General features: G+C 30.6%; 2 protein-coding genes across 6 annotated transcripts; both read left to right on the top strand.

Moving 5' to 3' along the window:
- Positions 1 to 389: 389 nt before the first annotated feature.
- Asator (tau-tubulin kinase asator) lies at positions 390 to 19,205 on the top strand. Of its 5 annotated transcripts, none has more exons than XM_035872516.2 (17): positions 390 to 730; positions 4,641 to 4,773; positions 5,149 to 5,296; positions 5,481 to 5,695; positions 5,818 to 6,087; positions 6,192 to 6,278; positions 6,559 to 6,831; positions 7,183 to 7,366; positions 7,441 to 7,769; positions 7,994 to 8,293; positions 9,270 to 9,554; positions 9,681 to 9,948; positions 10,137 to 10,514; positions 11,227 to 11,641; positions 11,829 to 12,085; positions 12,174 to 16,689; positions 18,792 to 19,205. In XM_035872516.2, exons 1-15 carry the CDS (start codon positions 723 to 725, stop codon positions 11,881 to 11,883), a joined length of 3,348 nt encoding a protein of 1,115 aa, XP_035728409.1. In that variant the 5' UTR covers positions 390 to 722; the 3' UTR covers positions 11,884 to 12,085; positions 12,174 to 16,689; positions 18,792 to 19,205. The 5 variants fall into 5 exon arrangements, with proteins under 5 accessions (XP_035728409.1, XP_035728410.1, XP_085517412.1 ...); XM_085661257.1 differs by lacking the exons at positions 390 to 730; positions 18,792 to 19,205 and adding exons at positions 3,172 to 3,406; positions 3,520 to 3,600 and having other exon boundaries at positions 12,174 to 14,710; XM_035872517.2 differs by lacking the exon at positions 18,792 to 19,205 and having other exon boundaries at positions 391 to 730; positions 7,997 to 8,293; positions 12,174 to 14,710.
- A 4,360-nt stretch (positions 19,206 to 23,565) lies between these two features.
- Positions 23,566 to 27,303, top strand: LOC118444332 (ATP-dependent RNA helicase DDX42). Its single transcript, XM_035872504.2, has 10 exons — positions 23,566 to 23,672; positions 24,042 to 24,264; positions 24,333 to 24,605; positions 24,682 to 25,222; positions 25,306 to 25,534; positions 25,607 to 25,881; positions 25,961 to 26,111; positions 26,205 to 26,539; positions 26,627 to 26,752; positions 26,843 to 27,303. The coding sequence occupies exons 2-10, from the start codon at positions 24,050 to 24,052 to the stop codon at positions 27,026 to 27,028; spliced, it is 2,331 nt and encodes a 776-aa protein (XP_035728397.1). The 5' UTR covers positions 23,566 to 23,672; positions 24,042 to 24,049; the 3' UTR covers positions 27,029 to 27,303.
- The last annotated feature ends 163 nt before the right edge of the window (positions 27,304 to 27,466 follow it).

The following is a 27,466-nucleotide window of genomic DNA, read 5'->3' as shown; positions in this document are numbered from 1 at the left end:
CTAAGGAAAATTAGTACAACGCTTTGCGAATCGAGAATAGTGCGATCGCCTTTAATTTCTTGAACGTTCTTTTTCTTTGAAATTTTCACATTATTAAATGATTTCTTGGTAGGAAAGAGAGCGAATTAAATAAGTGATATTGTAAATACGTAGAAAAAAATCGATATAGAACAATCGTTCAAAATCTATTAGAGATTTAATCGATATTGGTTTTTTATCTCTAATGGATTCCTTCTTTCTTAAATTTGTACGAAAAGACAGTGCAATACCGGGGAAGGAAAGAAGAACGAGTGGTACGTGCAGGAGGAAGGGGTTGGAAAAAAGGGATCGCGACGACGGTGTCGGTCCAATGCCAGTGAAACTCGCCTCGACGAGCTGGGTTTGGCTCGGCCTTTCGAAGTCGAGTGCCGAGCGCCGAGTACTAACGAGTGCCGGGAACGAAATTCTGTCTGCTAGAGGAGGCACTTACTTCGTTAACGCCTTTAAACGTGAAATCGGTTGCGTTAATCGTTCCGTGCGAATATAGCACGAAGGATCGTTCATCTCTTCTTCATTTCGATTATCACGCTTATACGGTAGTTCTCGATCACAGCCTCTTAAACATTGAATAATCGTTCTTCCAACGTACGTCATTGGTCCATTCTTTCTGGATCTCATCAACGAATCCTAAACCGACCAAAAACTACTTCTATTCTTCTCTTTGGTCACTATACTTCGAAACCATGAAGTGGTACGTGTTATCACGATACACGATTTTTCCTTTTTACCGTAAGCTTTTTTAAGGATCGATCACACGAGAAAAAATATTCTTTCAATTATTTCGATCTTTAAGACCTCTTCGTTACAGATGAGCCTGCGATCATTTAATAAATAATCATTTTATCCAAACTTTTCTCTTAAAATGTAATAAAACAAATCAGTTTTTTATTATAGGTACGAAAAAATTGAAGATTATTTTATGTAATTTTATTATATCTAATGAGAAGATATTTTGATATAACGAATCAAATAAGAGACACTATATATTATATAGCTGCTTCTTTACCGAGCAATGCTTTGCTTTGTAAAATAACTTAAACTTAATATTGTTTCCTTCTGTTTTCATTTATTTTATAAGAAAGCCGTGGGACGTACGAAATGTATTCCTTTTACCGACTACACGATAAATAACGACATAATTATTCGAAAAATCGATGCGATTATGAATCCTCGAGGAATATTATCCACTATAAATGTCTAGTATGTAGTTGATAATAAGCAACGAGATGAACGCCTACGATTTTCAGTAATTATATACACTTTTATTTGGCCTCAACTTCGAGGCAAATATTCGATATTGAAACTTGATATCTCGCCAATGCGATACCATATAAATTCGATCGAAAGATTTATCGTGATGATCGGATTCCAGTCTTAACATTTCGTATCGATTGATATCGAAAGTTCTTTTTGTGTTCGATAAGTGAGTACATCGAACTGGTTATGTCAGCTAAATAATTGTAACATCGGTCCTAGATACTCTATCATTCGGGGAGTCAATTGTGCACGAAACGAAGAGTGACCGCGTAGTTATTTATGCTCTATGGTTACTCTAAAATAAAAAAGTTCAACGAAAAATCTTCGAAAAAGTGCTGTGTCGGAGAGAACGATGTTGCCTGCTGTATCACACACCGAGTGGGGCCGTTTAAAAATAGATGTTTAAACTTAAATTATGCCCTCTGGTGAAGGGAACCGGTAGAATAGCGGTCAAAATTTCATAGTCTTACAGTAAGTTCCTTCGATCTTTATCGAATTTGTCGAATTGCGGAAAAAAAATGTTCTTATACACTCTTTTAATTTTTATTTTCATTCATCGAATTATATTTAGAATATGATATTAAATTTTAAATATAATATAAGAAAAATAGACAGAATACAAGTAATATTTGAAACAAATAATATCGATAGTTACTTTTCAATACTTTACAATATTATGATGTATTAAAAATCATGATATAAAAAAAAATATTTGAAAACAATATTAGAAACATTTAATAATTTTTTTCAGTATTTTATGCTTTATTGATAATAGCACGAAAGAATATTTATGCGATATTTTCAAAATCATTGATTAAAAGGGTAAAAGAAATATAGGGAAGTTTTCAATTACAAATAAGTACGATTTAAGTTTATTAAGTAATACTTCTTTGCATATAACTATCTCGTAATTATCTTTAATATTATCAGAACTAAGCTAATTAGAAGTTCTTATTTTATTTAAAAGAAATTTTAAAAGCGAAAGTAAGCCAGTTGTACGACGATCTTTACCTTGAGCATGACATTCACCTACGAGCGTTTGTGCGAATCACGCATGCTTGAGATGACCGATACATATGTGCACATGGTTGTGTGAGTTTTAGGTGTACATGCATGTACGCTAAAAGCTAGAATAAACACGTTTGTATGCAAGTTCGGTATGTGCAGCGGTGCAGTTTCAATCGACCAACTCAGTTTATCGGTATGCGATTGGCTAGTAAAACTGCTCGCTTAATTTCTTTACGCAAGCTCGTGATACAAAACGCCAACTTATATATTTCATTTGTATTGCTCTCTCCTATCATTTTTGTTCAATGAATAATTCTTTTCATATATAGGTACGACCGACTATCTTTAAATCGAGATCATCTTATTGACGCATTCGGATATATATATAGAAAATTTGTTAAAAAAAATTGAGTACAATCTTGAGTTCTTTATAAATTATTATTATACATAGAAAAATATTTGTAAGATCGCAAACATAAACATCACTTTAAACTATCACTTATTGAATCGAGCTAATATTTAAATTGATTCAAATAATCGAATTTCTAAATCGAATGTTTGTCGAGACAAAATTCTTAAAATACATCAAGCGTGCGTGAAAAAGAAAATAAAAAGATCAAAAGATATATTAGAACTGAATCGTTTCGTGTGCAAATACGAAAAGATGTGTAAAAATTTCGAAAGAAAAAAAAAAGAAAAAAGGATCATTTAGACGATGATATTGCGCGTATCCTTACGCATTACCCTGTCGCGTCGCATGACGTATTGTGCAGGCACATTCGATAAGTGCATTCGATAGGCGCACACGATAGGCGTTATATGTATACTGTATACTGTTGCGTGTGCGCTACTCTCAAAGGCGCTAAAAGAACGGCACTTGGACGAGTTGTTAGTTAAGGGAGACTCGGAGAAGAGGGGTTGGTTCAGAGTAGCGTGCGACAGAAAAGGGACGGTGAAAAGAGAAATCGAAGAACAAAATATAATAAAAACGGCGCGGCGTTTCATAGGTCTCGGAAAAGAGAGAAAGATTCATCGATCGAGCGAGCCAAGTGCTATCTCGTGGTCATTACGAATAACACGGTCTTCGGCGCGATGCGGAATGGTAAAATCGAAAAATGGCTGTTTCATTTGCGTGCGCTCACTTTTTTGCTCAGATCTACATTCAGTTAATTATTGTTTCTCATTAATATCATTATTTCTTATTTCAATATTCAGCATAGAAAAAGAAAATGGAAGGAGAACAAGCGAATGACGTTTCGAGGGACTTTGACTCTTTATTGGAAAGGGACGAAAGGGGTAAGGGATGCGAGGGGAAAATGCAAGAGAGAAGTGCGCGATCGTAAGGAGAGGTGCGTTCAGCGCTCGATCGCACGGCAGAAGTCCTCCGACTCGCGGAGGAACGCCGTGTCGGCGGCGCTCGTAGCAGACGACACTGTTAGTAAAAATAAAGTGTCATTGTATATTTGGATCAGTTCTTTCTCGTGTGTGCAAGTGGGGTTCGAGAATAAGGCATAGGATTCTCGAAGGGGGGGGGCGAGTCTTCGGGATACATTGAAAATTCGATCATATATTAATGTCGTCTTGTCTACGGTGGTAACAAAGTAGTAGTAATAGCGTTGAGAAGGCATTATCGTGGGAACGTGTGCTTCCCTCTTCCAACGACAATGAAGAAGAATTGGTTCTCTACGAGAAATTTTTCTTTTATCGAGAAAGAAGACCGCGAAAACATCATTTTGTGGCAAGAATTACGTTTGAAACGATAAGAAAAAGAAGAAAAGAAAGAGATAGAGAGAGATAGGAAAGAGAGACAGGTATAGGGGAAGAACGAAGAGAGAAAGAGAGAGAAGCCAAGAAAGGAAGGCGACAGCAAACGCTGTACGACGACGGGAGCTAGAGAGGGTAGAGGGAAAGAGAAAGAAAAGAAGAGAGAGAGAGGGAACGGGTGTATAGAGGGCTGACGACACGGTGGGGTAGACGGCGGGTTAGGCTATGAAGTAGGTGGCGGGACGAAGGGAGGGTTGAAGGAAAAGCTAGGAAGAGGTACCGCCGTCGTCCCCTTCCCCTTGTGCTCTAGCTGCACCCTTCGCTTGCACGCAATTATGGCTGCCTAGCACAGGGCGCGTATTGACCAATTTTCTATTACCCGCGCTAGAGTTAGGTTAAAGATCTCGTCGCGAGATTCTTTCTCGGGGTGTGTCGATCCTTTTTCGCTTGCATTGATAGCCCGTAATTCGGGCCATCATCTAGGCTTCGTCATTGAAGATGTCGCGATCATACGAATAAACCACCCTTCGTCATAATGACACTTCAAGTAAAGGGTTGGTTCCGTTTTCCAGGCATTCTAATCATCTTGAAAATTTAGTGCTGAGGAATGTAGGCGACGAAAGTACGGATCAAAACAATAATATAACTATGACGAGCGAGGATTTATTACAACCTGGCCATGTGGTCAAAGAACGATGGAAAGTGGTAAGAATGCGAATTATTTGTTCTCTCTTTTGTTCTCTTTTTTTATCATTTTTCGCCTTAACGCGTTCTCTCGACTTTAGAGAACGTAAACTTTGCACGTTTTTTTCTTGAATCTTATTAACTGTAGATTGATTAAGAAACAAACCTGTTTTGTTTAAATAAACTTTTTAAAAAATAGTACTTTATGAACTGCATTATGTTTTTGAGTTGATCCACTTTCCAATTCCAGAATCTAGTTTTTAAGTTTTATCTCTTTTACAAATACCAATAAAAAAAACACTTAAAAGACTATATCTCTGTAGTCTTTTCTAAATAGTTTGATATAGCATACAAACTAAGATGTAATATATATATATATGTATATGTATACTATAGGTTAAAAAAATAGGGGGTGGCGGATTTGGTGAAATATACGAAGGCCTAGATTTAATGTCAAAAGAGCAGGTTGCTCTTAAAGTGGAATCCGCACGTCAGCCTAAACAGGTCCTTAAAATGGAAGTTGCTGTATTGAAAAAATTGCAGGGTCAGTATAGAATACCCTTCTATATTTTTTCAATATTTATATGCTTGCTTATAAAAAAATGTATTTCTGGGATATTTCTGTGCCTGAATTGTTATATTGATTGTATCAATGAATCTTTACAATACAGATTTGAATCAAATATAAAATAAAAATATTTTTTAATACATATATTGCTCTGTTTCAGGTAAAGAACATGTTTGCAGATTTATAGGCTGTGGTCGTAACGATCGATTTAATTATGTTGTAATGCAATTGCAAGGAAAAAATTTAGCTGAATTAAGACGAGCACAGCCAAGAGGTGCTTTTTCATTATCAACTACTTTACGACTAGGTCTTCAAATTCTGAAAGCAATAGAAAGTATACATCAAGTAGGCTTTCTTCATAGAGATATTAAACCTGTAAGTGTCTTTAATATTCTTAATATTTAATTTACCTATTTTCCTACCTTTACATTCGCATATAGTTTTTTAATCTCCTGAATTCTTGTTAAGGCAATTATTTATTACATTTATGTTTACAGTCAAATTTTTCTATTGGACGCCAATCATACAATGCTAGGTTGGTATATATGTTAGATTTTGGTCTAGCCCGCCAGTTTACAACAGGTACTGGTGAAGTTAGACCACCCCGTGCTGCTGCAGGGTTTAGAGGAACCGTCCGGTATGCATCTGTTAATGCACATAAGAACAAAGAAATGGGACGACATGACGATTTGTGGTCTTTGTTTTACATGCTTGTAGAATTCGTTAATGGTCAACTACCATGGCGTAAAATAAAAGACAAAGAACAAGTTAGTTGATACTCAAATTTTATACTCATAATACAAGATATATACATACATCTTACATAAGTCTTTTTAAAATTAATAGTCATACAGTGTTATATGTTTTATAGGTAGGTTTTATGAAAGAAAAGTATGACCATCGTTTACTTTTAAAGCATCTTCCATCTGACCTTCGCCTGTTTTTGGAACATATTCAGGTATGCCTTTTTCAAATTAATACAGGTTAAATATATCTATTGAAAAGGTAGATCTGCTTATCTCTTACCTTTATCTCTATATATGTAATAGTATTCCAGCGGTACAAAATTATTATTTAATAGATGTATATATAAAACTTATTTATAAATGTTAGGATTTTTAAACATATAAATGTAATATTATTTTTACAAACAACATTCATTAAAAAATCTTTGTAATAGTAAATAGAAATATAAATGTCATAATATAAAATAAAATTAATACAATCATATTTTATAGAGTCTGGGATATGCAGATGAACCAGATTATGCAATGTTAGCTGGTTTGTTTGAACGATGCATGAAACGTAGATGTGTGAAACCAAATGATCCTTATGATTGGGAAAGACCATTGATAGCTAATGAAGGTTTATCAACTACCAGATCATTACCTACAGTTACTGTTCCTCCTGCACTTACAACAGCAACTGCTATTAATCAGCCTCCAACCATACCAACTGTAGATACAAACAACCAAGAAAATGTTGAACCAGACAACCGAAAAGAGTTAGATGTAAGAAATGTAGTTAAAATTATTTTTACAGTTTATAATAAGACCAAAATTAATATAGTATTACTAGTAATATAACAGAAAATGTAGAATTCTAAAATTATGCCTGTTTCATATATACATATATTCATATATTAGAGACTAGTATGATTAAAAAAAGAACAGTATGAAACACTTACTCTCGTTTGGGAAGATTAACTTTTTTATTTTTTATCAAATTTATTAAACAAATAGAGCCTAAATAGCCAAGCACAAACAATGAATAATCTAGTATATTCAATCTCATACTTTAATATTCATGTATTCTTAATATTAATTTTAATAATAATATATATGCAATGATATCCTTGAAAGGCACTGATGGATTATGAAAGTGTATGTAGAAGAAACAGACAACGTGAAGTTGAAAGTTCTCCAGTACCATTTGCATCGGCTATTAGTAATCATGGTCGAGATAAAAATTGTAATGCAACAATACCTACAACAGATAACACTCAGCCTGGTACACAAAATACTGCAATTCTTCCTGTAGTTCAAGGTAAATCTTTTTTGTATACTTGTGATAGTTCAAATTATTTTATTATTATTATAACATAATTTTCCTTTCTTTAGGTTCTCCGAAAAAAAGGCGTGCTTTATCAATGGCAGTAGAACCACAAACTCCTGCCACAACAGTAGAAAAGCAACTGGACAATGAAGGTGATGCATTAATGGCGTCTGCTTGTTCAGCTTCTGAAGTTCCTCGTTCTAAAGTGATGTCAAATGCAGTAACTCCATTAAGAAAATCTGCAAGTGGCGCAACATTTGCTCGTTTGCGTGTTGCAACTGCTCCAGAAAAAACTTCTGGTGAACCACCAAGTCCACGTGTACAAACTGAAGTGGATGCATCTTATTGCTCATATGATGTGACTAATACAAAATACATAGGAAATCAGAGTCCCGTATGTATACAGCATGACGTTTTATATGTGTCTTTATGTATATTATTTTCATTACATGTATTTCTATACAATAACTATAAAAAAAATTAATTATTTATATGCATCACATTAAAGCATTTCCATGGTAGTAAAACACTTTAGTATTAACCTTTTTTTCAGTCTCTGCACTTGAAGTATTTCTTTATTTTGTAAGCAGGTACCCCTGCTATCTTATATATGATTAGCAGGTTACTGAACAGAGGGAACCATTACGACGGGAACCAAGAAGAAGAACGGATGGGCGACAGCAAGGAAGAGCAGGACGTGCTACTGTACGGGATTGCTCCATTACGCAGTTTGCGCAGATAGATGACGACAATGTTTCAGCCTTACAACAAGTGACGAAAGGTGGTGGTGGATTAACATTAGCTTCACAATGGAAATCACAATTCGATGATTCTGAAGAAACAGATAATGAATGGAAAGGTGAAAATTTACAAAGTCCTGAGCATAAGGGTACGAATCTACCATCTCTGGTTCCACAGGTGAGTATTAGATCTATTATTTTGTTCAGAAGGTCAGACGCGAATAGAATACATTTACTCACAGAAATTTTATTTAGACTTTATATATGTGGATATAATTTTTTTTATTAGTGCGGCTTACATGTTCGCGTGTTTTATATTTACATCAGATATTATCTTTCAATTTTTTAAACAATACAATTTCAATAATTGATGGAAGTATCTGTTATATTCTAGCCATGTCTGCCCTATATCAACATCCTCGCTTGACACCTGCTGTACTGCCAAATCAAGTTCTTGATTACCGTCATTTTGAGTTCAAAATGCTATAGCTTCTCCTTTTACGTATATGTTAATAATTTCATTTCTTTGGATTAGAGTTACATGTATATCAAGATTAATAACGCAAGTGTACGCTATATCATAGAAAAATACATTTTAATGCATGACCTGTATTAAAAAATATATATAGGGTGTTTCATTTGATTAATCCATGCAAATAGAACACCTATGGTCATGCATTAATATACATTTATAATTTATTCTATATATGATCCATTTACCTTCTCCTAGAAGATGATAGTACACAAAACATTTTACTATTTTGTTGCAATGTTCTTTAAAACTTTGTTCCAAATTAAAAAAATACCATAATGTAATAAAAAAATACAGTATCAAGAAAGGTGTTCTTATGTGTATAAAGTAGTGGGATAAAGTATACAATTTTTAATGTAAGTTTATTGCATGTGTTCTACTGTGCTTACTAATAAAATATAGTAGGAGCAAAGTATTAATTACATTTATAAAATATAAATATGTATGGGTGTATAATAAGCTATGATTATAGTACTAAAATAATTAGTCTGAAATTTGATATTGTTTTTGCAACAAATATTTTAATATAATTATACGAATTTTATGGGAAATATTACATGTAATAACATTTTTTCTTTTTAACTTATGTTCATTTTTTTTTATATACGTTTTGTTTATCCAGACAGCTAATGAAGCTAATACTACAACAACTTCAATACCAGTACCAACTGATACAAAAGCAGCAGGTCCACATCCAAGTAGTTCATCAAATACAATACAGCAACATGTGGTAGTACCAACAGCTTTATCACGCATAAGTGAAGATTCTCCACGTCCGGTAGTTCCACATAGGTGTTTAAATATTGCTGGTATAGAAAAATATCCAGAACTCCAAGGAGCTCTTCCACGTGCTTGGAGCGTTCCTACATTAGCATCACACGTTCGTAACCATCTTGAAGCTCCATTGGTATGTATAATTATATATTACATTATATAATACATTTGAAGCAGTAAAATAGAATCGCATCATTGTATGATATCATTTTTGTACTAATAGTTATACAATATCCTAATGTACGCGTCCTTTTAACAGGTTCAACAAGCTGCATTTGATGACTTGTTTTATGAAGTAGATGTTATGAGAAACATTGCTACAAGATATGATGAACCAAGACAAAATCCACCACCAAGGAGAGCTAGTGTACCCGCTGTTGCTTTTTCACCTCATAATACTGTGCCAAGCACTCCTGCTGGTGATGAAGAAGAAGAAGCTGTAGCAGGAAAGCTTGAAATTAGAGTAGTAGACGCAACAGGAGGAGCTACAGTAATACAAACAAGTGCTGATAGAGAACCATTACAAAGTAAGTTGAACAATAAATGTATTAATTTTCTATTACTTTTGAAGAAAATGATATAAATATAGCTTTTGCTTCTACACATTACAGATATAGTAATAATTATCTGAAATTAATCTTCATTTTTTTATTGAGCTTTTTATTAAGCTTTATTTCTTAATTAATGTAATTTATTTAATTCATTTAATTCACAGGAAAATTAACAAATGGTACTGCATGTAGTCCAGCTAGCCCAAATCCAGGGCCTGAAGAACCATCAGTATATTATGATGCAAATGAAAGTCGGGTACCTATTAACAATATTCAGAATAAAGAGTCTGGTGCTACCACTGCCGTAACCACTGTTCCAAACTCAGTGCCATTACTGCGTGAATATAAGGACAATAAAGAGAAAGAAACACCTTGCAGAACGTATAATATTCACAGTAAAATACCAATACCAGTGAAGAGTCCTAAATGTTCATTATCTGAATCTACTCCTGAAACTAACACACCGAATACTAGGACTGGAACAGGAAGTGAAATAGAAAAATCACCAGCACCCATGGTTGTAACTAAGGAAAGAGAAACTAGTTAGTAAAATGCTTCTTCATGATATATGTCAATTTTTTATATATCGTGTTATTAATCATGAGTTTAAAGTTTTCTTTATATTTAATTGAATTACGATATCTTTGATTTCTATATCTACGATAGATCAGAAAAAAAATTAAATATTTTTAGTAACATTTAATGAAGACATAGAGTTGTAGTGCAAAGATAATTTATAAGATTATAATACTTTGCAATGTAAAAGTATTCGTAGTTGTATAAATTTTCCTTTTATATAGATAAATTTTTGTACTAAGAAAATGGAAATATTTTGCAAATAAGATTCAAATAATATTCTCGCAAAGAATTAAACTATTTTTTAATAATACTTATCTAATATTAGGTATGATAGTGTATTAACTTGATAAAATTTTAGAATATTAATAATTTTACACATGTTATTTAAAAAAAAATATTTGTATACTAGAAAGCAATCTATTGAAAAGGTATATTTTTCTTTTATTAATTAAAAAATTAGCTTATATTATTTTATATTATCACATCATTGGCTTAATGATTTGAAACTTACATTGTAATGCTTTTATCATTCTATTTACCATTCCAATAATCTAATTTCATCTTATTATTAATTACGAAAGAGAAAACAAATCTTTATTTAGTACTAAATATGTGTTGATTTTTGCAATTAATATTACATACAAATCTATCAATACTAATGCTACTAAATTTTAGCTATCAAAGGTAAACCCTTGACAGTACATATGGAGGCACCTGCACTTCGTCGTTGTGCTACTTTACCTGATGCAAGACCAAATATGTCACCTTTAACATCGGCTAGTTCGGCAGAAGATGAAAATTTAACTGGTTGTACACCAGCATTACGCCGTCGTAGACAAAGTGAAAAGTATGTAACAGATGCCAGTCAGCTTAATTTACGATTTCAAAGACCACAACGTAGGATGAGGCCAAATTCTGAAGTATTACCAAGATGCTTCCCTAGAGGTGTACCTTCACATCTATTAGGAGAAGGTGGTAAAAGAACAGAAGAAAGCAGTGATAATGATTCTGATAGCAGTGGTCCACAGAATACTCAACCTCCACCGCCGCCAGCAACTCTTCCACCTCATGTAGCGGAAAATAATGCTAGGTATAACATAGTTGATAAGCTCATTATTATATATATCACTAGATAATTACAAATATAATTATACTATTTCGTGTTCAGAAGTATATAATATATACATATGTATATATATATATATATTTATTTATTTATTTATTTATCGGTACAAGTATTTATTTATATATTCATCTACATGTATTTGACATTTCAGGTGTCGCAGATTTAGACCTATACCAGATGCTACAGTAGTTAGCAGAGAATCGTGAGAATTAGTGTTCAGAATTTCCCAAGTCTGCTTATATTACAATCAAGACAATTCAACCACAACCAAATGGGAGTGTCATACTTTCTTGGAAGAATACAGCCTTCATAGTAATCCGAGATGCTCATTAGAACTTAAAGACTTTGCTGAAAGGAACGGATATTCATTGTTATTTTATAAGAGAAGCACAGCACTATATTACTTTGGTATGTGATCGCGTAAAATATTGTTTTAAAATCACATTTTCAATTAAATTATCGTTATTTATGACATGATACATTTTTTAATTTTTAGGATGTATAATTTACAAATTGCAGTAGGCTGAGCGTAATTGTAAATACTTTTATTTTCAGTGTACATTCAATATAAGAAATCGAAATACTTAAAAGACGACGATTAGAAATTATATCTTTTTAATTATGAAATTCTTTAATACAATATAACTTGACAGTTATATTTTATATTACATATAATTTATTACAATAAATAACTGTTTGGTGATTCTAACTTTTCATTTTTTCTGTAAAAAAATAATATTTATTTATTTATTTTATATAATCCAAATTATATTATGAAATGATATTTAATTTTGTCAGAAACGTTGACAGAACGTTCAAAAAAATATATTTTAGAAATACCATAGTATGAAATATACTGTTTGTGCACTGAAAATTTATTTTGAAGTTTAAATTGCATAAAATATGATGTGTTAAGATGTGTTTGAGGACTGCAAAAACAATGCTTTGTTATAACTTTGATCATGTAATACCTTTGGGTGTTAAATTATACATGATACACATACATCATGCGCGCGCGCTCGCGTATATACAGATGTAAATTATACTAATAATGCTAGAACTACATATGTACCAATGCGGATTATATTTAGCAATTTTACATACAATGTAAAGCACTCAAACAAAAAGTTATGCCTGATGCTAAACACAAATTCATACGTATAATAATAGTTACAACTTTGATCAGTATATCTTATTTACAGTTTAAATTGCAAAGGAAGCAAATATTTATCTTATAGAAGATAATTTTGAAGTAATTATTAATCCGGGCGAGTATGCTAGTCTTTAAAAGCCCACTACAGGAATCAACAGAATGCAACAATTTTTTAGTAATATCGTCCAGATTGTTTGTGTATCACATTAATTAATGATTTAAACGCACTGGGTATTTAGTATATCTATTGGTAATAGGCATTATGATTGATATGTTTTTAAAGTTTCTTTTTATTACACTAGAGTCGTGCAATACTGAGTCGTTAAAAGCTGTGATCATAAGTTGCAAAAAACATTAAGTTGATCACGATCTTCAATATTATTTCATACAAGCAGAAATAAAAATGAAATTGAAATGAGCAATGTTAGATCATCGGTTATAAGCTGCATTTTTTATTTAAGGATATTAGTATATTATAGCTTTATTTTAATATTCTAATAATTTCATACTTAGTTATTTTTTTTCGTTTTATCAATTAATTACAAATATGTTAAAAATATATAATGAGTGTCCAAATAACTTATACTTCAAGATTTAGACAATATTTTGGGGAGTAGAGAGTATTTTTATTGTAAATTGAGTAACATATTTTATTGATAACTTTATGTAATTCTTTTATTCAAATATTATGCAGCTTTTCCTATGAATAATCAATAATTCACAAGTGATTAAAATCTAGTGATTCTTAAAACTAGTCAAATAGAATTCTATAGTGCTGTATTATTACAATCAAGTTTTTGAGTATAAAGTTATTATTTTGTACAAAAAAGGTTTTGTGCAATTTATGAAATTTTTCAAGCAGTAATATAAGATATAATGATTAGTTTTCAAAGTAAAAAAAATAAATTATTTATTAACAAAAGAGAAATTTTATTTTGTTAAAATAAAATGTTCTTGCATATTTTTATTGATCTAATATTAAAAGCAAAATTAAATAGGATAAACCTATAAGTATATATTCGGACAAATATATATAAAAGGTGCAACACAAAAACATAGCTATAAAAGTAAAGAATATAAATGCAATTTGCTAGTAAAGTACTAGTCAATCGTCGATTCTCTCTCTCTATATATATATATATATCTACATTTATAGATATATTAAATATAAATTGTTTTCAAATTTGTTATTTTGGTTTGCAATTAAAAAAAGTGAAAGTACTAGATATCTGTGGGTATTCACTTAAAATTTTATAGAAATGTGGAAATAAATAAAACGTCTTTTTTTTAATTGTGTAAATAAAATAATAAGGTATGTATCTGTGTTTGAAGCTATAAGGTATATATCACAAATGTACAATGTACGGCATGTATGTACATATACTCATGTACATACGTATATTGTTGTGTAAACCCATATAGTACAAAACGCTCTATTAAATAAAAAGTACTATAATTCAAATTAATTGTGAATTTAGACTTCACTTTATGAAACTGATGCAGGAGAATTCCGCAATTTCGTATATTTAAGAAAAATCAGAAAATGTCATAATAAATTAATGATTTAATAAATTATTTCATGTATTTAAAGTAGCCTGTCTTATGATATACATGAATATGTAACTATTTTCAACAAATATGTTTGATATTATAATTATTTTAAATTCATCAAAAAACATCTTATTCTTATTGTAAGATTACTATTCTAATATATTATAAGTAAAATAATAGATCTTATTAAATCAATATATTTAACAGACTTTACATATTTCAATTAAATATGTAAGCATAAGATAGATTTCTTTAAAAGATTTCTTTTTTATTTATACTGAATATATTTAAAAATCATGAAGATATTTAATCTAAAACGGGTATAAAAAAAACAGTGTAAAATAAGTGCATTACAGTACTGATAATGTATCCTTTCAATCAGTATTAAAATAATTGTCTTTTTCGTGCAATAGTTTAAAATACTATATTAATACAGATACGCCATCATGTAGTTTATATGCCAAATTATGGATACTCGAAATAAAAGTAATTATTGCTATTGTAACTTAGAGCAATACTTCTATCTTATAAATTCTTTAACAGGTTTTTATATACTGCTCTCATGAAATTAAATATGGACATTCTGCAATAATTTTTTATAAATGTATTAAAAAAAATACATGTACATGTTAAGTTATTTAAACTATTACAACGTAATATAGAAGTATTGAAATTTTATAATTTGTATCTATGAGAAATAAGTTTTCTGTTAAATATTATCAAAGAAATATTTCTGTCAATATCGCTTATAAGATACCAGACATTAAAAGAAATGTTGCATTCCGTTGAGTGAAGCCGCCCATACCATCCCACCTCTTAGGTTCCTGTACATATTATACTATTGTAACATTAATAACTTAATGTTGACTATCTTTCACAGATTGTCAAATAATATGATAATTATAATATCCTTTTGCTGCTTTGTGATCTATAAAAAATAGAACTTTGTTGGTACATGTGAACATAGCAACTCTTGACTCTTATTTGTTAGATAAGAACATAGGAGTTATATAATAATTAAATAAACAATTGTATTTAAATATGAAAATAGTTGTCTATAAATAATTAATTAGCATTAGTTATTATTAAAATATTAAAAAAGAAATATATATATATAAGACGAGACATAAACAAAATCTTGAGAAGTAATAATTGTATTTCATTACATCAATAAAACAAGGGAGAGAATATTGTTTTTCTTCGCACAATATAGTTTATTGTATTTTGCAAGTGCCAAGTAAAGTATTTAAAATTATCACAGTGCTTTGCATTGTAATAAAAATGAACTAATTAAACTGAAAGTATATACTTTACAGGTCATATCAAACCCAATCAAAATCTTGGTACAATACAAATTAAATAGATTCTATAGATTCGAGTATGGTGTTAAATTATAGCTAACTAGTCCTGCCACAGTTTTTACTCTACATGTATAATGAATGCTGGGGTATATATAAATAGTGATCAATGTTATAAAAAATGATATGTCTTTATTATCCTTGAGTTAAGATATTTGCACTAAATCTAAGATGTATTCTTTAATTCTTTAATTATATATTTCTAAAAATTCTTTCTCACACTAATGATAATAATATAATAGAGATTAATTTCTTTTTAATAAAATGTGAAAAATTTTAAGCGTTTCCTCATTTTTTCAAATTTAAATGTTAAATTTATCATATCAAGACTTTTTGAGATACTCCAATGAATAAATGAAAATAACTTATCGAAACAAGATTATTATTTTTGTGTAAAATCAAATAAATCGGTTATAAACTAGTTCGCCATTATATCATATAGTATTAAGTTGCATTCATATTGCTTATAAAGTTGTTACATTACAGATCGTCCAAGTAATGTCTAGTAACGTCTGTTTTATATTGTACTTGCACTTGCCACCACTAAAAGTTTATAATAATACAAATATTTATTTTTCTATTACAGAATATACTGACGGCTTATAACGTGTTAGCATTATCTACGATGTGAATTGTGCTTTAATACCATATAAAATATATGTTATGTAAGTCAATCATGCTAGTTTTACGATTTCTGATGTCCAGTGGTGTTCAGTCGTTTTGATTGATTGGGCCGCATTGAATGAGGGGAAATTTCTCTTGGATCACATATAAAAAATAAGAAATAAAATGTAGTAAATGTATAATAAATACAATATTTCTTTTTTTTTTCGTTTTTTAGCCATATTATCTTCAAAACAAAACATTAGACATGTTTTCACTTATAATGTATCGCCGTTTCAATCCTATCATCACGTGGAATCCGCCACCAAAGATGTTTTGTCCATAAGGTAATTACATTTTGCTCGTCGTATTGGACAACCATCAATTGAAATTACCACAAGATACTTTTTTTGCATTATTTACTCTATTGGGCCACATGCGATACGAGAGCCGCATGTTGGATACCACTGCTCTAATGTAAAAGACACGTCTTAAATTTTAGTTCTACCTATGAAACACTAAGCGGCGCAGTAATACGTAGATGTGATATCTTTACTTGGTACGAGTCATATTAATTTGTATATACACATGATATATGTATAATACTATTTATTTTTGTTTTGCTTTGGCGCGCGCATGAAATAATATTTTCCGTGGGTGGAACATAAATATTACTGATAAGATGTTGGTGTATGGAGTATTTAAGATGTTCGATTGATTTTCCTGTTTTATAAGCTTGAGGGTGGGGAATGATGTATTTTATTATAGTAAATAAAATATTTTTATTTGAAAATAATACGTAATTTATTTTGAATTTTTCTTAGATATACAGTTTAAATGTACATGTGATATGTTTGGTTACAAGATAAATAGATAGGAAAAATTTTTGAAGATGAAAAAATGTTTAATATTAAATTGTGATAAATTGAAAAACATGATATAATTTTATGATAATTAAATATTAGACACTGAAATTTAAACACTATTAAGTAAGAAATATGAAATACAATATACTATGAATACTATAGGTGTATATATACACTCCGCATCTGATCGTCCACCCTTCGAAGGAGTATATATAAGACGTAAGTGAAAAGTTAATGCTAACTTTCAAGAACAGTTTTCATTTATTATTTAAATTCTTGGTCTCATACGAATGTCTGTTTTAAATTACTTAAACGTTTGATTTAAGGTTGTCCATCTCTCCTACTTTTATAATGGTTTACGCCACAATGAAAACAGGCGTAATTCTTTATCGATTTTGATGAACAAGGTCTCATTTTAAAGACTAAGGTTTAATCTAGGACTTCATTTTTTCGAATTCATGAGAAAGTTTTATCTTCTTTGAAAAAAATCGTATTAAAAAATGATATTTTTTCGAGAATAGTTTATGCACCAATAAAAAGCTTTCCAAAAATTCGAAGAAGCAGAGTCCTAGATTAAACCTTCGTCTTTAAAGTAATATCAGTTTATCAAAATTGGTAAAAAATTACGTCTGTTCTTATTGTATAAATGCTATTTTCGACATTTTTCGCAAAGAAAAAGTTTTATACTGTAGCGCCCCTCGAAATTTGCGGGAAAAGAGAAGAAGCTTATATCCTCACTACTGACTTTCAAATTATGCTTGAATGGGGTATGTTTGTTCCTTGAAGTTGCAATTACCTGCTTGTTGAGTACGTAAATAGGTGACGCTCAGATTTTTTGAACCATTCCAAACGCAAAGAAATGCGTTTCATAATGCTCCCAGGGAGAAGCTATAATAAATTATTCGGCCACTCTTTGGACAGATGACTCTATGGCAAAAATAAGAAAATTCATGTACAATGTCAAAGATTGTAACGCGTGAGAAACTTAAAATAATTTTAATTTAAAATTTCGATACTTTAAAATTTTTATCTAGAGATTGTTGAACTTGTGTAATATAAATATGGTTTTTTAGTAACTTCAACGATTACTGAGTTAATTTTCTTTCAACGAGTGAACATCGTCACTCTTTCTTTCTAAATGTGAAAACTTATAAATTAATACTTTTGATTTTAGAAATTAATATTTAAAATTTTCCAACTATTTAAACAATTTTTAATGTACACGGAGTATAATATACTAATATTTAAATAATAGTACATTCGCTTAAAAATTACAAAGATCGTAATGTGCGAGAAACTTAAAATAATTTTAATTTTTTTTGTATTAGACTTAAATTTTGAACTGGCGGTCGTTGGCTACGTGTGACGTGAACAAAATCAAACCTCTGATCGACTTCGACTGTTACTAAATCAGTCTTCCTTTGTATTTCGATGAGTAATCATCGAAGCTCTCTCAGGATGTCTTTCCTGCAAGTAGTAATGGATACAATGATTTTTCTATATCATACATTTCTTAATTAATTTATATAATTTTTTATTATAACAGTAATATTAATTATTTTGTTTGTATTTTTCTGTTTCAGAACTTCATTGCAGTCGCGCGCGTAATAATGAAATAATTGAGTGTTTGTATCGCTAAAATAAAAATATCGCCAAACACTGATTGTTGGTTTACGTTTCGCGATTTAAAGAAGTGTTTTTGCATCGACTGAGTGCAATGCAGTCGTTAGAATCAGTGTTTGTTCGCAAATTGTTTTGCTCTTTTAACAGTTGCACAAACTATATTTATAAAAGACAATAAAGTTTCGCGAAGTAAATTTAATGGTCGTTCGTTAATAAATAACTACCGTGAATTAGAATCAGTGTATCACTGAAGAAATCTGATCCAACTTCGATATCGACCTACTTCATTTTCAATCATCTACAAATTATCTACCTTTAATTTCGACCTAAACCGCGGACGAATATTTTGGAATCATCGCAGGACTTCTTAAGTAGTAAGTGAATTTTTAAGTCCCTTTGATCACTCAATCATGTCGAGGGCGAAAGGTCTGAATCGATAAGAGTGATGTGGTTGTAATTAATTAGTAGAAGAGCATTGAGTAACCACGAGTAAATTTCTTCGGATATTTACTCGTGAATGGTTTCTTATTTTTTAATTTATTTATTAGATCAAAATAGGATCTTCTTATTTCATACGCATTTATAATTATTTGCAATTTAAATATTCTAATGCATTTTTAAATATTTTTTTCTTACGGAAGATATTCGCGATGAATAGTCATTAGATTACAAGCGAAACTGAGCATGATTTTCTTATAATAATTAAAATACTTGCTTGTAAGAAGGTACGTCCAAGGGTTTTCTTTATATTTTTAAATAACCATTAATTAAATATTTAATCAATTTGAATTGATAAAAGAAAAGTCTCAATCTTTTGAAAAAGAAAATCTCAAGAATCATTGCTTTTGAAAGAGTAAAATCGAGTAGAGTCATTGCTACAAAACAAAAAAACTCGTAGAGTCATAGTCCGTAGTCCTAGATAATAAATTAATTTATTTTTAGCTCAGGATTTTCAGCAAATAATATATTAATTCCAATTTCTCCTACGCTGCGAAAAGGTATCTCTCGAAAAGATAGTAATCAATTTCTATACAAAGAGATGAGTTTTATACTTACCAGATACGTTATGGTTGTGTTACAATTTTCTTCCATGTCTTAGAATTTGGAATTAAATTCTATTGTTATACTTTTTGAGTGATAATTGGTTTGGTTAGGGCATGAAGCAAAGAAGAGACTATATGCCGAAGAGTCCTCCACAATCTGTGGCTCAAAAGAGCAATTATAATTATTTTCAAATTATTTTCGAGAAAACTTTCGAGAATGATTTTCACCTATATTTTAATTTTAGCATATTGTCATTCAAAATGCTTTTATGGTGATAGGTGTAAGGGTGTAGATTTGAAAAACTGAGACGACGTAATATTTCGTCTCCGGTTCCACGTTGTCATGCGTACGCTAATAGATTTATTTCATATTTTATGCATTTTTATTATTAAAATCGAGGCATAAAGTTTGTACATTTTCTCTGTTCTAAAGTTCAATTAAACTCATAATTTAAATTAAATTTATAATTTTATTTTAATAAAATCAAGTTTTATGTTGAAGTCGAGTGATAAATTTTGCATATTATCTCTTTTATAAAGTTCAATTAAATTCATAACTTTATTTTAATAAAATTGGGTTCTATAGTTTTTTCTATATTATAATTCTATATATCAAAATATGACTTTAATACGAAACATATAAGATATAGTAATATATATAAGTAATTACGGGGATCACTTATAGTGCACTGGATGAAAATGCATATGAAGCTGAAACAAGCAGAATGGGATATGTGCCAAGTTCTCCAAGTTTTGCCACGCGTTACTAATATAATATTTCTTTCAGAGAAAATAATATTTCTTTAGATCAGTATTCAGAATTTTTCATTTTCTTTTACTTTTCTTAAATTAAATTAAATTAAATTCAGAATTTTAATCTTTCATATAAGTAATATATATATATTCTTTTTTTTCCTTATTTTTCTTTTATTTATTTTACTAACATTTAAATAATAACGATAAACGTAAAGTATAATTAACTAATATTTAAGCAACAGGATATTCTTAGCAACGTTATAAAGATCATATACATGTACTATTATATACTATCGATTAATACATATATTATCGATTTAAAATTGACAGTTTTAAATACATACCAGTTTAGATTTTTCTACGGGAGACCATAAATGAATTTTCAGATGCAGCAACATTCACATGATGATACCTGGATCGGCAAGACTTGCGATATATCGAAATTTCATGGGATGCAAGTATTATCGAGCGAATGAATGGATATTTCAATGCTTTTCCAAAATCTTTTCTTTCTAATTCTAATTAAACCTTAAAGTACTCACATTTTACATTGCTAATCATATTTTCATAGATAAATGAATTAGAAATATATAGAATTCTAAAATAATATCTTAGAGAAAGGCATAGAAAACTTTTCTATCTCACTTATGTTCGCTGTCATTCCTATTTATTCTTATTTACTCTTATTATTTATTATTTATAAGTTTCGGGTGGGATCCATGGGTGTAGATCTTTGTGGAGTCTGTTGTCTCAGCATCGTATAGAACTTTCGATTGCGACTCCCGAGAAGAACTCTTTGGTATGGAACTTCGGATGGGTCTCCTTTTTTTAGTAGGGAAAAATCGAGCTCAATTTTGGTATTCTGATTTTGGTCGGATGGAGCGATATTCAATATGTTCATGTTGCGTTCCGAATTCCATCTTTGTCACATAGTCTGTCTTTTTTTCCTTTTTTTTCCTTTTTTTTCCATTATTTTTTCCATCTCTTCTTCTTCTTTAGGCTGGATCATCGAGGGTTAGATTCATCTGCTGGATCATCGAATTCATCATCGGATGAGTTCGATGTATCGTCGAATGGCTCATCTTAGATTTTTACGCGAGAATATGGGAAGAATAGAGCTCTCGTTGGGCACAGACGTATGTTCGCGGTGCGATTAAAAGTCCTACGATGATGGACTTCGTTTGATAGCTCGAAATTTCAAATAGAAGATCGGTCATATTAGAGAACGGTGTATGTAGCTGCCGATGTTGTGACGGTCCTGTTATCTAGAGGAGACTGACCTTCCTCTAGATAGCGTCTGGAGCCAGAATTCTCGGTTAGCTCATATCACCTCGGAAACGCGGATTGTAAAGTCACCGGTATTTCACACAACACTCACGTATCGCAGATGCGATTAAAAGTCCTACCGTAGACTTCGTTTAATTTGCTCGAAAATTCAATTAGATTATTTCGCGAACGCGGATTTTAGAGTTTACTGTTAGACCATAGGTTTCCAGATGCAACAATCTTAACGCGGTGAGATTTGGGTCGGTATTATTTGCGATATATTGAAATCTAATGAAAAATCACATAATACAAGTACTACCGCGCAAATGGCTGCATATTTCAATGTATTTTCAAAATCCCTTCAATTTAATTCTGATTAAACACTGAAGTACTAATACTTTATATTGCCAATAATACTTCTACAGGTAAATAGATAAGATATAGATAATTAAATTCAAAAATAATTTCTTTAAATTCGCAAATTCATAAACTAATTATCATGTGTTAATTATATTTATTATTCTTTATGTTTTTATCGTGAAATAAATGCATACCGACATTGTACTTAGCATGGATAATTGCAAAACGAATACTATTATTAAAAAAAGATTTATATATGAGAGACTTAAACGTATGAGTTTACAGCCTACTAATACTACTTATTTTAATTTACGCGAAACCGATTGTTTCGGAGAGAAATTATATTTACGGGGAGAGGGATATACCGAACAAGTTTATACATCTATATGATAAACGCATGGTGGAAACAGCGTTTCTTGCTTGCGTTTGTAGTTCATATTTTGTCCATACCTGTCGCTGAAGTTATATACGCTTCGAACAAAAGGTGATGAACATCCTTAAAGGAGTTGAGTATTATCGGCAACAGTAGATATCTGGCTTATTGACGTAAAATGCGATAAGATCAAATTTTTGTTTTACCAATCGGTAATGATAAATACCGGTTTACCGGCTCTTTCGGTTGATAATAATAATACTGTTTCTATCTATAGGCAATAGTAGATTCTTACTTTACCTTTTTTAGCAGAAATAATAAATTCCTATTTTATTGGTCGATATATTCTTATTTTATTCGTATATTAGATGTATTTCCATTTTGGAGGTATTAGTAGATATCTGAATTACTAATTGAGATAACAATAAATTTTTATATTATTAAAATATTTCAGCGTTCATATGAAAATCAATAGTGAGAGTAAAAGCTTCTTTTCTTTTGTCACAGATTTCAAACGGCGCCACTGTACGAAACTTTTTCTTTGCAATAAATGTCGAAAAAAATATTTGTGCCAACGAGTCCATGCGTAATCCTTGACCAATTCTCACGAATAAGGTCACATTTTAAAGATAAGGATTTAAGGGAGGACTCTGCTTGCTTGAATTTTTGAAAATGCTTTATTTTTATGCAGAAACTATTGTCAAAAGAACACCATTTTATTATACGATTCTTTTTAAAGAAAATAAAGTTTTTTCAAAAGTTCTTGGTTAAACTTTCATATTTAAAATGAGACCTTGTTCATCAAAATAGTTCAAGAATTATGCCTTTACTAATTGTTGGCGTAAACTATTATAAAACGAGGAATGATAAAGTCTTTGTTTAAAATCGATGTTGACATGTTATCTTTTTATTACCTTATGGTGGCAGCACTGTCTTCGAGCTTTCGTGACAGATGCATCCTACATACATCCTACATACACGTTCGATAACGAAGTTGAGTTTTCTGAATGCAAATAAATCCATACGCGATATTGCTGTCTAAGGTGGTTGTTATACATACATATATATGTATTTCTTTAAAAATATAATTTTTTATTGTTAGATAGTGAATAAAGAAATTATATAGAATGTGTTTTACGATGTTTGTGTTAAAGCTAATTCTAAGTTTATTCTAACCTTATTAGAGCTATGTTTACATGACAGAAAAATTATAGATTCATTATATTTTAATATTTTTAAATATTTTTTAAATATTGATATTAATAATAATTTATTTATAATGTCTATGAATTAAATTATACTTTTGCTTTACATTAACTAAACAAAAAGTTACATATTCGTGCTTTTATTAAGAGGTTAACCTTACAATTAATAGTTGGTGCTTTCTTTTTATTCTCATTTAATTTTAATAGAAATAATTATGAGTTATCACCGTGGTGGTGGTAATAAGCCCAAGGGTTTTGGCTTCCCTGGTTTTCAAATGACAGGAACCAAACGAAGTGGTTCCAATATACCTCCTCCTCCACCAAATTCAGTATTAAGTAAACAGGGGTATCACACTATGAATTCTATTACTGAAAATGCTTTATCTGCTTGTTGGGGTATGCCAAAGAAACGTAGCAAGACAGAAGAAGAGTAAGTAAAATGTTATATAATTGAAAGTTATTATAAATGTGCATCTTATTATCATATTCGTATAACAGATATTTTGAAGATGATGATGATCCTCCTACATCTTCCTTGGAATATATACCTGCACCTGGATCACCAACATATGACTTAATGAAAAAGTCAACACCGAAAGAAGACAGCGATAGCGAAGAAGATCCTTTAGATGCTTTTATGGCAGGTATTGATGCAGAAGTTAAAAAAAACAATTATGAAGCTCAGCTAGCAGAAGAAGATCGTAAAGAAGACAAATCTAAAGGATTTAGAGCAGATATAGATGGGGAGGATGATGAAGAGAGCTATTATAGGTAAAGAGCAAGCTATTGAATTTTTTCAGAAAAATAGCAAAGAAGAATATCAAATAGTGATTACTAATTTTATAAGGTACATGGAAGAAAATCCTACTGCTGGATTACAACAAGAAGAGTCCGACCAGGAGATCGAATATGACGAAGATGGAAATCCTATAGCACCTCCCAAGAAAAAAGAGATTGATCCATTACCAGCAATTGATCATAATGAAATAGAATATGAGTCTTTTGAAAAAAATTTTTATAATGTACATGAAGAAATTGCAAATTTAAGTAAGCAACAAATTGATGATCTAAGAAAGACTTTGGGTATAAAAGTATCAGGACCTTCGCCACCGAACCCTGTCACTAGTTTTGGACATTTTGGATTTGACGATGCTCTAATAAAAGCTATTCGAAAGAATGAGTATACACAACCCACACCAATTCAAGCTCAAGCTGTCCCTGCTGCTTTAAGTGGGAGAGATATTATAGGCATTGCAAAAACTGGTAGTGGAAAAACAGCAGCTTTTATATGGCCAATGTTAGTTCATATCATGGACCAGCGAGAGCTAAAAACTGGAGATGGTCCTATTGGTCTTATTTTGGCACCAACTAGAGAATTATCTCAACAGGTGACTTAATTTTGTACATAAATGAAGATATAATCACAATATATTTATATAATTGAAATAAATATAAATGATGTTCTATTTAGATTTATCAAGAAGCAAAGAAGTTTGGTAAAGTATATAACATACAAGTTTGCTGTTGTTACGGAGGCGGTAGTAAATGGGAACAAAGTAAAGCTTTAGAAGCTGGTGCTGAAATAGTTGTTGCTACTCCTGGTAGAATGATTGATTTGGTTAAAATAAAAGCAACAAATTTAACAAGAGTCACATTTTTGGTATTAGATGAAGCGGATCGAATGTTTGATATGGGATTTGGTAAGTATATTTAATTAAATTAAAATTAAAATCAAATTTTCGTTTGCTAATTCATTAATGCCTCTTTTACAGAGCCTCAAGTACGGTCGATATGCAATCATGTTAGACCAGACAGACAAACGCTACTTTTCAGCGCCACATTTAAGAAGAAAGTTGAAAAACTTGCTAGAGATGTTTTAACAGATCCAGTAAGGATAGTTCAGGGAGATGTTGGAGAAGCTAATACAGATGTAACACAACATGTTATAATGTTTCATAATAATCCTTCTGGGAAATGGTCTTGGTTGTTACACAATCTTGTAGAGTTTCTAAGTACTGGAAGTTTATTAATTTTTGTGACCAAAAAGGTAAGAGCATTGGATGTATTATTTCATCATTAAATATAATAATGAGTACACGCATATCTAATTTTTTTTTTTTTATTAGTTAAATGCAGAGGAGCTCGCCAATAATCTCAAGTTAAAAGAATTTGATGTTCTACTTTTGCATGGTGATATGGACCAAATAGAGAGAAATAAAGTTATCACAGCGTTTAAAAAAAAGGATGTCAGCACCTTAGTAGCTACTGATGTAGCTGGTAATTTAATTTCTTCTTTTTTTTTTTTTTTTTTTTTTTTTTAATATATATTTTCTTAATAAAAATGATTATAATAAAATTATTTTATCTTAGCACGTGGTTTGGACATTCCACATATAAAGACAGTAGTGAATTATGACGTAGCACGTGATATTGATACGCATACTCATAGAATAGGTAGAACAGGTCGAGCAGGAGAAAAGGGTACTGCATATACTCTTGTTACGGAAAAAGATAAAGAATTTGCTGGTCATTTAGTAAGAAATCTCGAAGGTGCAAATCAAGAAGTTCCTAAAAGCTTAATGGATTTGGCCATGCAAAGTGCTTGGTTTAGAAAATCTAGATTTAAAGGTGGAAAAGGTAAAAGTTTGAATGTTGGTGGTGCTGGACTTGGTTTCAGAGAAAGACCTGATACTTCAACGAATACGGTATTTATCGATTCTTTTAAATAATATATGAATAAAATCATGATTTATTCATTATAGAGTTCGTTATTAAATGACTTTTAATTTCAGACTAGCGGCACTTCGCAAGGATCCAAAGATATAAGTGAAGTTGTTAAAAAATTAGAAAGACACGGTCCAGGCAGTGATCGTCTTTCTGCTATGAAAGCTGCTTTTCGAAGCCAATATAATTCACAAGTAAAATAACATACTCTTGTTATATTCTCTATTAATATTTATTGTACTCGCTATAAATGGTCATTTACTTGAATTTTTTATTTATTTTAGTTCCGAGCATCGTCGGATCATACGTGGGAACAAACTATTACACCACCTTCGGTTATAATGCCTCCACCACCTCCAGTGCCGCCAAAACCTAGTATAGATCGACCTAAGGACAACCAAACCTCAAATTCTTCTGAATCAGACAACAAAATGGAACGAAAAAGACTACGAAAAAGTCGTTGGGAATGATAAAAATATAATTATGCACCCATTATTTTGTGATCGACTGTCATAATATGAAAAAATTGTTTTATATTACAATAAAATTTAATTTTATCGCGAATACCTTACGATATATAAACGCATATTTTATTCATTATTCGTAATTCATTTCGTATTTTGCGTTGTTGTAAATCTATTGTATATAAATAAGTGTCGATCGATGATAACATTAGTCCTATATTTGTTACTATCAGCAAAACATTTCTAAGATAATTATATTAGCACCGAATAAATGGATATTTGAAATCTTTAAATATTATGTAATTCTATCTTTTATTGTATTATAAAAATAATTTTCAAACTTATGCACTTCATTTCATTCATTTTCTTTTCATTCACGTTGAAAATAGGTACAGCTATTGATGAAAATGAATAAACTTAAAATAATTTATTTTATAACATATG

This window comes from Vespa mandarinia, chromosome 1 (assembly GCF_050613455.1).
Source record: "Vespa mandarinia isolate Hongniang chromosome 1, ASM5061345v1, whole genome shotgun sequence".
Taxonomy (NCBI): Eukaryota; Metazoa; Arthropoda; class Insecta; order Hymenoptera; family Vespidae; genus Vespa; species Vespa mandarinia.
The sequence above is the reverse complement of the archived record's forward strand: the minus strand, read 5'-3'. Positions and strand labels throughout refer to the sequence as shown.